The sequence below is a fragment of the Taeniopygia guttata genome, chromosome 3, assembly GCF_048771995.1.
Source record: "Taeniopygia guttata chromosome 3, bTaeGut7.mat, whole genome shotgun sequence".
NCBI classification, from domain to species: domain Eukaryota; kingdom Metazoa; phylum Chordata; class Aves; order Passeriformes; family Estrildidae; genus Taeniopygia; species Taeniopygia guttata.
The window spans coordinates 115,272,553-115,288,276 of record NC_133027.1 but is presented as its reverse complement, the minus strand read 5'-3'; the positions used below and the strand labels follow the sequence as shown (position 1 = coordinate 115,288,276).

General features: G+C 36.1%; 1 protein-coding gene across 6 annotated transcripts in view; it reads left to right on the top strand.

The window, feature by feature from the left end:
• Positions 1-15,724, top strand: part of MAP4K3 (mitogen-activated protein kinase kinase kinase kinase 3) — a 64,332-nt gene that overhangs the window by 34,392 nt on the left and 14,216 nt on the right. For 4 of the 6 annotated variants that reach the window (XM_004176150.6, XM_030269339.4, XM_030269338.4 and 1 more), the window contains 9 exons: positions 5,123-5,181; positions 6,313-6,351; positions 6,638-6,691; positions 9,417-9,459; positions 9,668-9,830; positions 10,825-10,931; positions 11,878-11,919; positions 12,149-12,233; positions 13,233-13,312. In XM_004176150.6, the coding sequence (XP_004176198.1) occupies positions 5,123-5,181; positions 6,313-6,351; positions 6,638-6,691; positions 9,417-9,459; positions 9,668-9,830; positions 10,825-10,931; positions 11,878-11,919; positions 12,149-12,233; positions 13,233-13,312 (672 nt within the window). The remainder of the gene's footprint in view (positions 1-5,122; positions 5,182-6,312; positions 6,352-6,637; positions 6,692-9,416; positions 9,460-9,667; positions 9,831-10,824; positions 10,932-11,877; positions 11,920-12,148; positions 12,234-13,232; positions 13,313-15,724) is intronic. The other 2 variants (XM_072927689.1, XM_072927688.1) reach the window with 1 other exon arrangement.

Below are 15,724 nucleotides of genomic sequence, written 5' to 3'. Positions count from 1 at the left end.
TGCTACTTCCTGTCATTAGGAGTTCTTCATGTTCCTATTTGATCATCTTAGTCTTATATGGGCATTAAACTTGGCATAAGGTAGATCTTTTCACTGTCTTTCTGTATATTTTAAAAGCAATTGTTTGGATCCTAGCTCAAAGAAGTTGCAGAGCTGAGCATTGAATTTACAGTGAGCTCACGAAATAGTCTAAATCAAAGTCGCCTTTAAAAATATGTACTCTTTATTCTGGGACATTTTTATTATTGATCCTGAGTCACAAAAGCTTATTGTTGTTTGAACTCAAAACAAAATGTCACGTTAAATCAAATGAAAATATTTTCATTTAACTTATCCTGGTCTACAGTGAAATTCTTTGGCAAAACATTTTTTTCCCATTCATAGTGAGCTGAAGAATAATTCTCGTTCATACAGGGAGAACTGCTCTGCACACCTTGTTAAGTGAGAAATACCATCAGAAAATTCTCCAAAAAAAGACGAAGTGATGATCTCTAGCTTACCTCTCCCTAAAGTAGGGGCCTGAAGTAATTTAACCTGAAGGATATAGCACGCAGTGAAAAGTGTGGAATTCTACTGCTAAAGTGACAGAGCAGTTGAACAAAACTTGGCTTGGATATCTCAGGTTCCAACTTATAATTATTTTCAGTTGTTACAAATGTAACATTCATTTAGGACTTCTTTAGCAAAGAATTCAGTTAGAGGTTTGCAGCTCCCATGCTCTCTGCACTCTTGTCCTTGCCAGGTTGTTGTACATTTGCTCCTATTTAAATAATTTTTTAATGGTTGGTTTTTGTTTTCTTTTGGCTCATAAATACACTCTGGGTTTAATAATTTGTGATTGTTTTTGGTAGCAGTTACTTTTAGGAATGTAATGTTTCTGCATAGCTGTTCTGTGATTTTTAATTAGTTATGGCAGAAAAGCTAAAACATTGGTAGAAAAAGATTGAACTAAAGAGATTAACATAGATAATAGAGAACCTTACCCAGGAGCATTTTTCTTTAATTAAATATTTTTTTCTCCTCACTGCACATACATACATATGCTTTTTCTTTGCTGCAAGACATGAAGACTCCTATCCTACTTTAGCTAACATAGCTCTAAAAACATACTGTAGCTATCAGTATTGGATGTCAGAGAGTCTTCATACCTCTTCCAGCTTTAGATACTGAAATGGAGCGTGGTCCTTAGAAGAAAATAAGTGGAAATGGGGGGGAAAGTACCAGTGGTTTTTGCTCTTTTGTTTTCTTCCCCTGTATGTTTTTGGTATTTTCTGCTTGGAAAAAGTAATTAAGAAAATGAGATGCTCAGCTTTACTGCTTGGAGGCAAGGGGGCGTCCATAGACAAAATGCATGGAGAACTGAAATACAAAGGAAGAAGGGAAGAGTGGTTGTGTAGCAGTAATGCACAGTAAAACCTCACTCATCCACCAGGGAAGAATTGTATTTAGCTTGTTTGAAAAAATACATACATTTAACTTGCTTTTTCTGATGTGTTAGGCTATCCAGAGAAATTCAAGAATGCACTTTTTATTGAAATAAGCCATCAAAATATCGAATATGTCTTAGGTGATGTTAGTCTCTTTTAAAAATTTAGCTTCCTCTTTGATGAAGCAATGAGATAGGAATATTGTTTTGTCATTTTACTGAGAAAGAGATGTGTATGTGCCTTCTTACTTGATATATTAGTAGTCCAAAGGTGATTTGTATTCTTTGAAATTCAGAGTTACTCCCACAGCATTTTGTACGTTTCAGGTCTTAATTTTTGCTACTTTGATTGGTCTTGTTAGATTTCAAGAACAGCAAATGTAGGAAGTAACTGTGAATTCCTGGTTTGCTGTATACATTTTGTTTTTGAAGGCCTGAACAAAAAATAGATTTCCAGGACAGCCCAGCCCTATAGAACAAATTAGGATGATAAGACTGTTAAAGATACTGTAGCAGTTAACTTACAGTGAAATTCTGCAGATATTAAATAGCAGGATTTTGAACTTAAGCTGCAGAAGGTATTGTAGATTTGATCATTCTTCGGGAATTTTTTTCATGGCATGGCCTTACCATCGAATGTTTTGTGGAGATCTCTATACTGTTTTTAATACTCTTTTTAGTCACTGATTACTTTGCACATGTGATTTATCTAAGGGTGTGATGTGGCTTTCTACATGGCAGCTTCCTTTAATGTTACCTGAGCTGTTGAAAAAAAATGGTGATTATTCCCTGTATTACCTTTATTCCAAAGCAATCCCTGCCAGCAAAGAGCACTCTGGTCTTGCATATGGATGAGTTGTTTCAGGAATGAGCTGTTGTTAACCTGGGGTTGCATCTTTGATTCGATACCAAGATCATAGACCTCTTCTCATTGTTGCTGGCTGTAGATCTCAAGATTCTATTGGAATATATCTGTCTAGTCACTCGGATTTATTCTGTCAATTTTGTTTGGTCTAAAATCAGGGAATATGAGTAAACTGACCAGCATTGTATATATGTTAAATGAACGTATGTATGTTAAATGAAAATATTAATGTAGATTGGTAAAGTTGGTAGGTAACTTGCATAAATTAGTAATTAATGCTAATTTGTTCTTCCCAGTAGAAATCCATAACTTATAAGATTTGATACATTTATGTGTATCTTAAAAAAAAATCCATTTCTCTTGGATGTTCTGGTGCGGTATAACAGCTCACTGGAGGCTTTGCTGGATACATCCAATTTTTATGGATGTTTCTGTATCAAATATGTAGCTAGAATAGGTTTAGTTAATATAAAATTATAAATTCTCTGTGTATTTGAAATAGAAGGTAGAAGGAAAATATATTTCACTTTTTAAAACCTCTCTGGCCCCCAGTATTTATCAAGAGATCAAAATGAGAAATTTCCCTAGTAGGTGGAGTACTTGACCCTACCTTTGGAGTGAAAACCAGCAATATTTAAAGGGATTAGGAAAAGTATACATGTCTAATTAAAATCATAGTCAAATATACATTACACAACAGTAAATGGAACCAAAAGATAGGTTTTGCCCTTTAAAACATTTAGACATAAATAATTCTGGCAGATGTCATCTTTGATAAGGAAAATTCTAGTAACTCTTAAAAGGTCTGGTGGCAGAGAAAGGCTTCTTTTTGTTTTAGGTGGATTTATTTTCTCTTAATATTTTCCTTGTCATTGCTGTACAGTGTATCTGTCTGTATCCATACGTTGTACTGTGTGTAAATTCAGATGGGCAGGCATTTTGGGTCTGCCCAGCGTTTTACAGCATTGAGGGCTTGTCTCTTCAAGGTGAAAATCTCAGATTTCCGTAACCCCTCAGTAGCCCCACTGTTCCAGGGTTACTTTACTCAACAGTTTCCCGGTTTTGTTCTGGAGTCCTCTTACAGAGACTCAGACAACCTGTTTAACCTACTTGCTTGTGACTCTGGTGACACTTTGTTTCCAGTCTTGTGATTTTCTGCTCTAGAGCCTGAATCCTCAAAATATTTGTGCATGCAGGTGGAATTTTCTGAGATTGCATAGAAGTAATAGAAGTACTTGTAGCAAAGAAAGTTCAATCTGTTTCTTGCTAGTGGATTGTAGAACATCCACTGGTGATGAGGAGTCAGACCAATAGAAGTGGATGGACTTTGGTGGTTTGGGGAGGATCATTTAATTCTAGAATAAAGATGTATAATAAAGTTGATACAGAGATTGAAAAGTCAGTCTCTCCATGGTTCAGTAAAGGCCAGCACCTGGCTTGCATTTGCAATTTTTATTCAGCCCTCTTACACATTTTTTTACATCAAGCAATTATTAGTTACATAATGTTTTTTCTACAATATTTCACTTATTTTGGGAAATATGTAAGTTAGTGAAGCGACCAAATGCTATTGACAGCTGTGGTAGACACACCCATGTGCAAACTACTATTTAGCTTTACAGGGCGGACTAAAGGGTGCAGTAAACAACCTGAAACTCTTCAGCAAGCAAAAAACAATATTTACAGCCGTGTATTAATGTGATTGCCCTTCAGCCTGGAACTGAGGGCTGCAGTGGTTTCTAGTTCTTCAGCTTGCAACACTGGCAAACCTGGTGTGAGACTTTTCTGATATTTAAAAAGGCCCTTTTGAAAGATCATCTTCCATCTAATCCTAAAGCTTGGATATCTGGGCCTCTTGCTGAAGTGTGACATGCTTTTTGATACAGGTTGCAGCTGAAAGGGGCTTCTTCAAGAGAAGGTGTTGAGACCTTTAAAATGTTTCCTGAGAAGGAAGAGTGTAGCTCCATTTATCACTAATTTAGGTGATCAATAATTTGTTTCTCCTGGTGAATACACTCACTATTTTGGGAGCAAATTTATGCTCAGATTTCTCCTGTTGTGATCCACTTGAAGAAAAAAATAGACTGCAATTTTAGCTGTATTCTCCCAGCAAATGCAGATTTGATTGTGCTTCATTGGGGTCCCTGTATTCCATTAATGCATTAAATATTTATACCATTATGGTTTTTATTTTAAAATAGTGTTGAAGGCCTATGGCACATCTTCTGTGTAGCCTGCACTCCATGATTGCTGGAGTGTTTGACTTTGTTAATTCTGGTTTGGCTTTTTTTTTTTCCAAAGAAAAGGTATTCCTAACATATACACATATTGGCATAACCAGAGTGATAAAAACACTTACTGTCCTCTCTGTTTATTTTTTAAATGTTTCCATGTGCTAAAGGATTTCAGGCACCCTGCCAGAACTACTCCCCTTTTGAAATGACTAATGAATGTACCAGTGAAGGGTAATTGGGTTCCCTGTGGAATCACGTGGATTGCAAAGTCCTGCATTTTTTTTCTTTTACTGTTGTATTATTTTTATTGCTGTTTTGTTTCCTTTTTTGCAGCTGACTTTATTTGAACAAAGGATCTCTTGTGTGCAAGGAAGGGGCAAAGGTCAGGGTTAAAAAGAATTAAAGGTGGAGCAAACTGGCAGAGAGGAGATTTTTAGGTGCAGTGGGCTTGAGAGTGGTGTTAGGGGGCAGGAAGGCCAGAGAATTCAGCTTATTTGGTATTTCAGATGTTGCAGAGGGGATAACAGCAGCATGGCACAGGGTGTGTGTTGGATACTCTCCTGTTCATCTTAAAAGATTCATTCTCTTATGTTTTAGGATCTACAACTAGAATATGGTCATGGTCCTCAGTGTGGCTACTTTTTGGGTGCAAATAAGTGAGTAAGCAACTGCATTTTCTGTCTTTAATTCATTCAAGACTATTTTAATAAAAAGACACATTAGCTGAAACGGATGTAGTAAAATAAGTCAGACTTGTTTCTATCAGTTAAAATTCCAAAATCACTTACTTATTTCCAAAATAATAGTAACACTAATGATACAGGATTGCAGCACTTTTCACTGTTTAAGGCTGTATTGACCATATTGTCTTTGTGATGGTGTAAACTTCCTTTTAAGAGCTGTTATCTTGGTCTACTTGTTTACAGAATAATTTGCATGATAGGTCCCACAGAGCACAATTTTACCCTATCTGGGAACTGCCAGTGCTGCTCTTTCTTTATCTTGTAAGGCACTAGGAACATGCATTTATAGATGCTTTAAAAAATAAAACTTACCTTTCTTAGCAAGCCCTTTAACTTCATGCTTATACTGTTAATCATCTTGATGTATTAATCATATAAAATAGTTCTCCATGTAATTTTCCCTTTACACACAATTACTTAATTACATTTATGCATGCCACAATTAGGATGCCTACCTTTGATTTGCTAAATTAAATCATACTAAAAATGCAGAAAACCTAAGCATAGAGTATGATATATTTGCATAGTCTTTAATTGGGAAAAAAAAATCAGTACTGATAATTTTTGAAATCCTCTTCTTCCTTAGTCCTGTGCTTTTTCTGTTTTTTCAGACAAAAACATGAGTATGAAGTCCAGAATGTTACAAAAAATTAACAAGTGAAGAATTAATTTATCCCAACAGTAGTTTCATACTTGTCAGTCTGTTTATTTTGTTTAGTATTATGATTTTCTTATGGATTTCTTTTAAATTGGATTAAAGTAAAACAGTTCTTGTTTTACAGTAAGAGGAAAAAGGACCATTGCACTTAATAGCAATACATCAATAAACACGCATGAAAGGGTGTTGTGTGAACAATAAATTTTAAAAATTTGCAGCTGTGTTCATTTTTATGTGGATGCTGGATGAATATTCTGAAAGCCAGCTGAAATAACATACTTTGAATTATTTACTGAAAGAATCATAGGTGCTTTTGTTCTGGCTTTTGATAATTGTACTTGTGTACCACAATTAAATTATGTTCTTGTTCTTATTTAATGCTGAAGGAGTCTCTTAAAATCAGTTGAAGAAGAACTACATCAGCGGTAATTCTATTTCTTTTTTCCTCTCCTGTGTGCTTCAAAAGTAATTCATGCATTGATTTTTTTTGTCTGTCATAACTGCTTCTTATTTGTCCCTGTGCTTGCTGAGAGCCTGTGAGAGAGACATAGTTGTCTAGATTGCAGCTGTACTTTAAAGAAAAATAATGATTTTTTTAAAAGACAGTAAAATTCTATAAAAGAAGTAGATTTGGAGCTCAAAATCTTTCACAACCGTCAAGGCAATTTTAATACAACTCACTCAACCATAGTACCTCGTTCATTTTCTTAGGGGACATGTGGCACATTTAGAAGATGATGATGATGCAGACGATGATTCTAAACAGTAAGTCCTTCTTGTAAAAACAAATAAAATCAGATTCTTGAATAGATAAGTATTTGGGGAAAAAAAAAAAAAAGTTGAATCACATTCTGTAACAACTCATGATTCTTTTTGCTAATGGTATTCTTAAAGATAGGTATTTTCATGTTGTTGCTAGATTACATCACCACAAGTTGTCTTATTCTGCTGATTGTTATAAATTGGGGGGAGGGGAAAATTTTGTTCCTTTATTGATACAGTTCTCTTTTTATTTTCTGTTATGGAACAAAATCTTAGCATCGTTACGTTGAGCCAGTAATTTGGCTGACTACAGTCTTAGTGCCTTCTTTAGAACTGATAACTATATATCAAAATAAAGCTCATGAAAAATAGATAAAATATATACCTTACATGCTGCTCTAGATGTTTCAGCTTGTTCTGTGTTCTCAACTAGGAGGATGGTTTTATGGGTGCTTGGTTTTTGGAATAGAGCTGGCTTCCTTTACTCAGAGAAAGCAAGGTTATGTGACTGCAAAGGCTTGTGTCAAATTAATGATGTTCATATTAAATCCCACTGGTATAAGTATTCTTGGGCTCTATTTGATTGATAGATGAGAACTAAAACAGTTTAAAAAGCAAAGCCAGTATGTGCAGATTTACATTCCTAAATAAATCTAGTGTAAAGACCAAAAAGAGCAATGCCATTGAGATATAATTTTTGTTTGCTTTCTGTTAATGGATAATTTGGAAAGCTGTTACTTCATAAAATAAACCTTTAAAATATGTGTTATCTATTGCTGGCATCTCTCTTGCAGAGAACCAAACTATAATCTCTCATTTTTCTTGAGTAATTTTACTTCAGCTGCTTATGTGGCTCTTCTGTTTCTGTAGATTTTCTTTTTTAGGTTAGGTGAGAAAGAACCTGAGATAGCTTCTGGACAGGTTCTAATTTGTCTGACCCTGGGGGCCAGTAGTCACTGCTTGTCTTCCAGAATTGTCTTGGTATTGTTTATTTCTTCTGATATTTCATCCTAAAGTACTGTTGCCCTACAGAGGGGTCCTGACGGTGTGTAAAAGCTTGAATGCCTCAACCTTGGGTCAGATGGATTCTGCATCTGTGCCTTTCTGTTGGTATCTGCTGGGGCCCAAAGATCTGCTGCAATTATTTGTTCATCTGCCTGGTCTTGAATATCTTTTTGTGGAATCCACTAAAGATTCAAGGCTTTGGTTTGATTTATATTCTGTGCGGTGGAGCTGCAGTTGAGGAGCACATGTGACATCAGTCACTTCTCCCTTCAGATCCAGAACAAAACCAGTGAATCCAGTGTATCCCTTCCAGCCCAAACTGGTGCTGCTGCATGAAACAGGGTGATAGTAGCAGCAGAGAATCCATGTTTCAGAGAACAATATAAAATTATCAGTCTTCATTTAATAGTTTTCATTGTTTTGATATTTCTTTTTCTCTCATGGGCAGCAAGGCTGCCAATACTTGCATTTCATGGTTATGGGAACTGGGAAAGCAGCAGTTATAGGGGTGCTGCCCTGTGTGAATAGCAGTGACAAACTGCACCTAAACCCTCCTGTTGAAAGGAAGGCACGTAGTCCTTTGTACACACATCTGTCACATGCATGCCAGATTGTTGCCTTTTTGCTTTCTCTGGCTGCCCAGTAACACTGGTTGTCTGAAATGCAGGAGGAATACAAAAGAAATGGAAATGGAGCTTGAACCCTCATGACTGAGCACTTAAACTTGGCCCCATATTACTAAGAGAAGATAATTTCTTCTACCAAAGCAGCTGAAATGCATGACACAGGGGAACTTGTTCTCAAAATCCCCTTCCAGCTTTTCTGAAATACAAACAACAGATAAGAGGTCAGGACAGAAACACCTGGAAAGAATGAAGCCAAGCAGACAAGTTGTTGACCTGTAAACAAGCAGGCAGATATTTTACTACTTTGAACGTAGTTTAAAAATAAGGAGAATACTGTGGAAGAATGTCTAGTTTCCTAATTTATTTAGTGGAAATAATATTCTGTTCCTAGAAGACTAGGAAACAGGACAGCGGAAGAGGTTTTAAAAACATGCAGAATTTCAGAATTTAGTGTTTTGTTTTTAAATGCGGCATATTTTTTAAACCATGGAGCCAGGAGAGGAAGAATGCTCCCAATGCTTCAGCTATGTTGTTTCCTGATAATATCTTGTACTCTTGGACCAAATTGCTCTAGCATGAAAAACTTGTCTTTCCTAAGATTTCCATAAAAAAAGAGACTCAGCAATCGAAAATCAACCAACCAACCTAAGCATGAGGGTTGCTGTCCACTGCAGATGGATTTTGCTTTTATGTGTAAGGCTGTTTTAAGTCATCAGTGTAAATTTTCCAGGGAATGGTCTTCATTAGTTTTCCTTTAAACTTCCCTTCAGCTCACTGATACCCTTAACTTTCTCCTCTCAACAGAGCCAATGTCAGACCTCTTCTGTTTCTCCCTACTTTGTTTTGCACAAGTTTATGCATCTTCAACAAATCAGTTCATGACGCTCTCTGCTCTCTGGGGGGGAACCTGTGATCCTTGTTTACATATAGTATCTGAGGTATAACAAAATATTTGAAAGTATCTCATGCAGTTACTTGGATATAATAGTGCTCTTGATAAGTTAATGGTATTTATTGGCATTTATAAAACCCTGTCTCAAGTTCTTGAGGCCTGCAATTCAAATTTTCTCTCTCTGTTTTGTTTCTTTTCTTTATAGCGCTACTATGAAACCTAAAGTGCCACCTCCTTTACCACCAAAGGTTAGTGAGAGGGATTTGGTTGCTCAGCAGAATGCACTTTAAATAAATAAATAAATTGAGAATATTTAAATTACTGTATTGGTGGCCCTTTACTTGTGAAAATTTGAGGCTCCAATGCTGCATGTGTGGTTTTTTCCTCACTAATAAATGGCATAGATGCTTTGAATCTTTTTTCATTATTTTTTGATTATTACTATGTCTCTTTCAGCCTAAATCCATATTTATCCCCCAAGAAACTTATTCTTCTGAAAATGAAAATCAAGGGACAATCAAGAGATGCCCAACATCAGAGAGTCCAGCAAAATCTGCATCTCATGTTCCACCCAGACCACCACCTCCTCGGTTACCTCCACAGAAATCTCATCCTTTAGGTAACAAAAGTTACCCCAGGGAGTATACAAGTATTCCTTAAATAATCTAATGTGATTTTATTTCTGTATTCTTAACTGTGCACACATTAAAAGCTATTGAGGTAATTTTTCTATGGCGGGCAAGTTACAAGAAGTGCATGAAGCCAAAATTCATTAAGAAAGTGTGCTTTAACTCTTAAGAGGGTCAAATGTAGCTTCTATCAAAGTCACTGACACAATTCCTGCTGATGCCATTGGTGACATAATTGCTTTCCTAAGCAACAGGCTTATAATATAGAGTATCAGGATTGGTCAAAAAGTATGTTTGTAGGTTTCAAGTTTAGTGTGTCAGCTGTTGTTACAATTTGTCATTTCAAGAATAGAGTTCTGCTTTCAAAGTTTGCTTTTGTAAGTAATGAACTGGGTTGGAGAGTATAGGAGGTAATTGTGTTTGTTTGCTGTCTGCTCTGACTGTTCATGTTATGCCTTTGTCAGTCTAATGTCTTGAGCGTTGTCTTGGGCTGGCTTCTCTCAAGCAAGCTCAATGTCTGCCTCTTAATTGTTACTTTGGTAGCTTTTCCTTGCTTCATACTTAGTACTGCAGTTGATTTGCTAAAGATTTGACTCTAACAAGGCAGTGTTTCTAAGGAATCAATAGTTGAAGTGTTAGCTGTTGGCAAGTATTTCTAAAGAATAGAAATTCACATTTTCCCTGATAACTGTGGCTGCATCCCTTTCTGTGCTCCTGTTAGAGTTGTTAGATTAGAGTTATTATGTTAGAGTTGTTACGTTAATTACCAAAAATTAATGGACTGAGATTGAATATGACTTGATGGGTATGTGTACATGTAAGGACATGCATGTTTCAGAAGTAAATTTGGGTATTTTATACTAGTGTATCTAGTATATGTTCTGACTTAATTGGACATTCTGGCCCACTTAAAAGACTTTTTATGCTAGATTACTCTTTGAAGTGAAGGCAGAGGAACACATTCTTAACTGTGAATCTTTCTAGGTAATGGAGTCACTTCTGTGCAATTAAATGGTGAAAGAGAGGAACTGCCACAACAAAATGAAGCTAGAGACACTAACTTTTCAAGGAAAGAAAAGAAGGAAATACTGGTAGGTATTTAAGCTTCTGGATATCCTTTTACAGATGTTGTGACTGTTCTACGTGTGCAAGGAAAAGGAGCAGGCATGCCCTTTAATATGGAAATTAAGCTAGATGGCATCTTGTTTACTTTGAATCAAAACACAGTTTTCCTTGATTGTCTAGTTGTGGTACAGCCTTATGCTGAAGTTTGTCAGTGTTTCATTTTTCCTTAGAAACAAACATAATCACAAATATATCCAATTTTCTTGGTGTTTCACACACTTGAGCGACATAATGAGCCATGTCTTGTGCAGTACTGAGCAGTGACTGTTTAAGCAAACGGGGAAATGAGGGAATGGAGTATGCTGTGGTTAGACTAGATTAAGTATAACATGAGACTGCCCTCTTTGAGGGCTCCTTCCAAGTGTAAGGCTGGAAATTTAATTTTTTTTTTTTTTTTTTTTTTGTGAGAAGTGAAGAGAAAATAGACTAGAACTAGACTCTTTGTTTTGTTTTAAGGAAGTGCCAGCAATACTGGCAGTATTTTGGAAAGTAGGATTACCTGGACAGCTTTGAACTTGTCATTTGAAATTGTGTGTTTGAAGTTTAGTTGTAAAATGGGTTTGTTTAGAAGCTTGTTTGTGCTAGGAGAAATTGATACTGACACAAGAAAGTGCATGTAGTGCTGAGTGGTGACATTTAATGCTTTAATACTAAAGGGTTGAGCAATTATTACAGTATTGCTTAAACTCTCTAGTACTGGAAATGGCATTCTTACAGGCACTGCTGTAAGAATGTGTGAAAATGTTGCACAAGACTGTGCAAACATTCAGAGAGGAGGTATTAGGGAATCATAGTGGAAATTTTAATGAAAGACAATTACACTGAGTGTTTGTGGTTATGCTGTGTGTGGGGAGCATGTTCAAGCATAGTGTGCGTGTGAGTGTAAACATACTTTTAAATTTTATTTTCTAGAAACCAATTAGTAACGGCCTTCCTCCCACACCTAAAGTACATGTGAGTATTCCTGAGTCACACAAATGCATGTTGGGAGCAGGGTGAAACAGCACATTTTTTGAATGTTTGTAGTATTTGCTTTTTTACTTAAAAAATCTAATATGACTTAGCAATGCTAAGCCAGTGGTATGAATCTTAACCTTTTGTTACTACCTGAAGTAAAAATAATCCTTTTGGGAAGATCATATTTTAATTTTTTTGTTTGTATTTAATATTTTTTCTTCTACAGATGGGTGCTTGCTTTTCAAAGGTTTTCAATGGCTGTCCATTAAAAATTCATTGTGCAACATCTTGGATAAATCCAGATACAAGAGGTACTATATGATGAGTATTTTACCCATTTTGTCCTCTCCTTGAATGTCACAGGTACTTAGATGAGCAGGACTATTCCTTTTAAAACAAACATATAAGCAGGAGTTGTTCTTTAATTATGCCACTGCTGTCTAAAGTTGTGTTGTTCTTAAGATATATTGGGTGAAGTTTTTTGCTTTGATTGAAAAGAATAAATTACATATTAAAGTTAAAGACTCTTCTCAACATTTTAGTCTAGAAGAAGACAATCTTAATTTTTTAGTAAAAAAATCTGACTTTTTGAGGTCTTAGCTGAGATCTTTCTGGCCCTTCAGGATTCTGCAGCTGGTTTCTTTTTTTTTTTTTTTTTTTTTCTCATAAATTTTAGTGCCTTAATATCTAGCCTGATATAAAAAGGATAGTTGGTAATATTGTATTCACTTTGCCTGCCATTACTCCCTTTGATTTTAAGCTATATAGGCATACTACTGAGCTGGTCAGCAAGAAAATATCTGGATTTATTTTAGAAACTGGAATTAGGGAAGGGTAAATCCTTAGCAGTTGACTTCATCTCATAGGAGATGTCTGCCTTGTTTGCATGCCTATGTACAATCCAGGGATTTGATTATGTTCAAGAGGTGAGGCACCCGTACGCTCCTGAGAAAATGTTCAAGTCACTACTGCTGTAGAAGTACTCTCAAAGAAGGCAATGGATATTTCCATAATATATGGAAATGTCTAAGTAGAATATGCTGAAATTATTCCCATGATTTCCTGCTTGTGGTTGTATCGCTTTAAAAAAAAAAATCAATTATTACTCAAAAAAACCACTGAGCTTTCCTAATGACTTAAAACAGCCCCATTCATAAATTAAAGCTTTCTTATCAGGATTAATTTTCCTTGCTTTCAAATACTGTAACTATTTTATCTGGGTTTGTTTCTGTGTGTGTAGATGTTGTTTTTTTGGTGAAGGTGTACATACCTTCCTGAATCAAGATTTCTACCTCTTTTTATGTTTACAGATCAGTACTTGATATTTGGAGCAGAAGAAGGTATTTACACACTGAACCTCAATGAACTTCATGAAACATCAATGGAGCAGGTGTATTTCTGGTTTAAAAAATACATCACATTTTTAACCCCTGAGATTAATGTTGTATAATCCTTGTAAAAAATGGTTTTTACTATATTTACATAGGCACTAGCTACACTGAGAATTACCTTAAATATTTGCTATTGAGGATAATTTTCAGTCATATTTGTGTTTGTAGGCTGAACCGTGTTTATATAGGAGATCTTCATCTATCTGTGTTTTGAACTTCATAGTGCATTGTTCTGCAGTTAAATGATTAGGTAAATAGTATGGAATTTCCCTGATGCATTTGGATGAAAGTTTCTATTTTCCTTAAAACTTCATTACAGTACATAATTTTTGCAACAAACATTGTGATTCAGCTACAGGAAAGCAAGGAGATCCTTTATTCACAGGAGTCTGTTCTTGTGGTCTTGAAAGCAGCTTTGCTGATGAGATTCAGCTTACTGAATTCCACTTAAAGGTCTGTCTTTGCAAAGTCTTTCAAGAAGTAATTTTTTTAAGGGATGCTGGGGAGGGGAAAATGCAAGTTGCAGGCCTTTCTGTATTCTCCAGCTCTTTTGTTACTCTCTAAGAGACTTGTTTTCTTTCTTGCCTTCTCCCTACCATAGGGAGCTGTGCACCCGCCATCAAGATGGAGGAATTTGCAAGGACAGCCTTCACACTGTAAGCTGGAGGCACTGGTGTTTGTTCATCCTCCAGGGTCCATGCATTTTAGAGATGTCTGTTTTGTTGAGAGGGAGGCCTAGTTGAACTGAGCTCAGTGTAACCCATAATCATACTGGTGCTCGAGTTACCTCATTTAAACTTAGCTCAGGTACCACTCTGCTGCTGTACTGCAGTTGTAACAACTACCCTGAGGAATATCACTAATGCAATCATAATTCTTATAGGCCAGGTAAACTAAGGAAAGGTTTGGATTTTTTCTTGACTGTTTGGGGTTTGGTTTAACTGGCAAGGAAGGAGAAGAGCTGTAATGAAAATCACGTAGTCTGCTGCCTAGTGAGCTTTCAGGGAAATGTTTTAATAAGCACTTAGAGACAAGAAGAAATGCTTGCTAACACAGCCAGTCATGTGTGGATCAAGGAATGAGTGACAGGTCAATTAACCTGCTCATTTGAAGAATTGATGTTCCTTAATCCTCAGATCCAAACCTACTGAGTCACAATATGCTCATGTACCTACAAAAGATCAATCAACCTTGCACATTAAATCTTGATACAAGCAGTGTCGTAGATTATTACCATAGGTGTTTCTTAAAGTGTGTTTAGGTTGTGAGAAGATTTCAGGAATAGAAGTGCACCATCTCTGCTAAGCATTTATTGCATCATTATTTATGATAAAAGTCAGTAGGGCTTTAATAGCATTTCTGAGTTTTGTTTTATGTCATTTATTACTCTCACTCTGATTCAACTCAGCATAAAAGCAGAAGTAGTATCCTTCATTATTTTTCTCTGTACTTCACCAGTGGACAAAAGAGACAAAATACACCTTTCCAGGAGTTAGAATAGCTACAGGGTTAATATTTTATTCTTTTTTTGTTTTTTGAAGAGTTGTGTTTTGTTTTCTTTTGTGGTGTTTTTTTTTGGTTTTTTTTTTTTTTTTGGTTGGTTGGGGTTTTTTTGTGGGTTTTTTTTGGCTTTTTGAGCAAAACAGTTGTCCTCCTGAGTGGTCTATCTAGCCCAATAGTCTCTTTCCCAAAGTGGCACTGGGAAGTGTCAATGAGCTTAGTCACTGTGTATTCTCCTCAGACTCCACTTGAGTCATTGAATCAGGGATGTTGGAGGATCCTTGCCTATTTTTTGTCCCCTTTTGGACCTCTTGAGCATGAGTATGTCTCATCCCTTGTTTGTGTTGGTACTTCCCACCTCTGTGACATCGTGTGTCAATAAGTTCCAGAACTTAGGTGAGAAGAGGGGAAAAAAAAGTAGTTGTGGATTTTTTGGGCTTTTTTAAGGGATGTCTTGTTGCTTTCACCCCCATCTTTTTAGGAATTGCAGAATTTGACAAAGAAACAGTTCTGCCTTGAACATTTGTTGCACTCATTCATCACTTAAGTGAAATGTGTAATCATGAAGGTGAAGAATCCCTTCAAAGTGCCAGTTTTAATTGTTTCAAGAGATTTGGACTGTCACAGGCTTTAGAACGGCTGTGGTTTGTTGACCAGTCTTGATTTACTGGAGTTTGTTGTTGAACTTTTCTTCTTTGAAGGAGAAAATTCAGTGGTTTTTGAATTTTTTGGAAAAGGGTTGATTGGTCTTTGTAATGACATCTTGTGGTACATAATATACCTGAAGACAGGAATATAAAATGTGCTAATTGTCTAAATGTTAATTCATATATTAAATATAGCGTGTGTGCCTAGGATTTACTCTGAATTAACTCTGGAATCCAGGTAAACATTACTTGGCTTAAACTTAC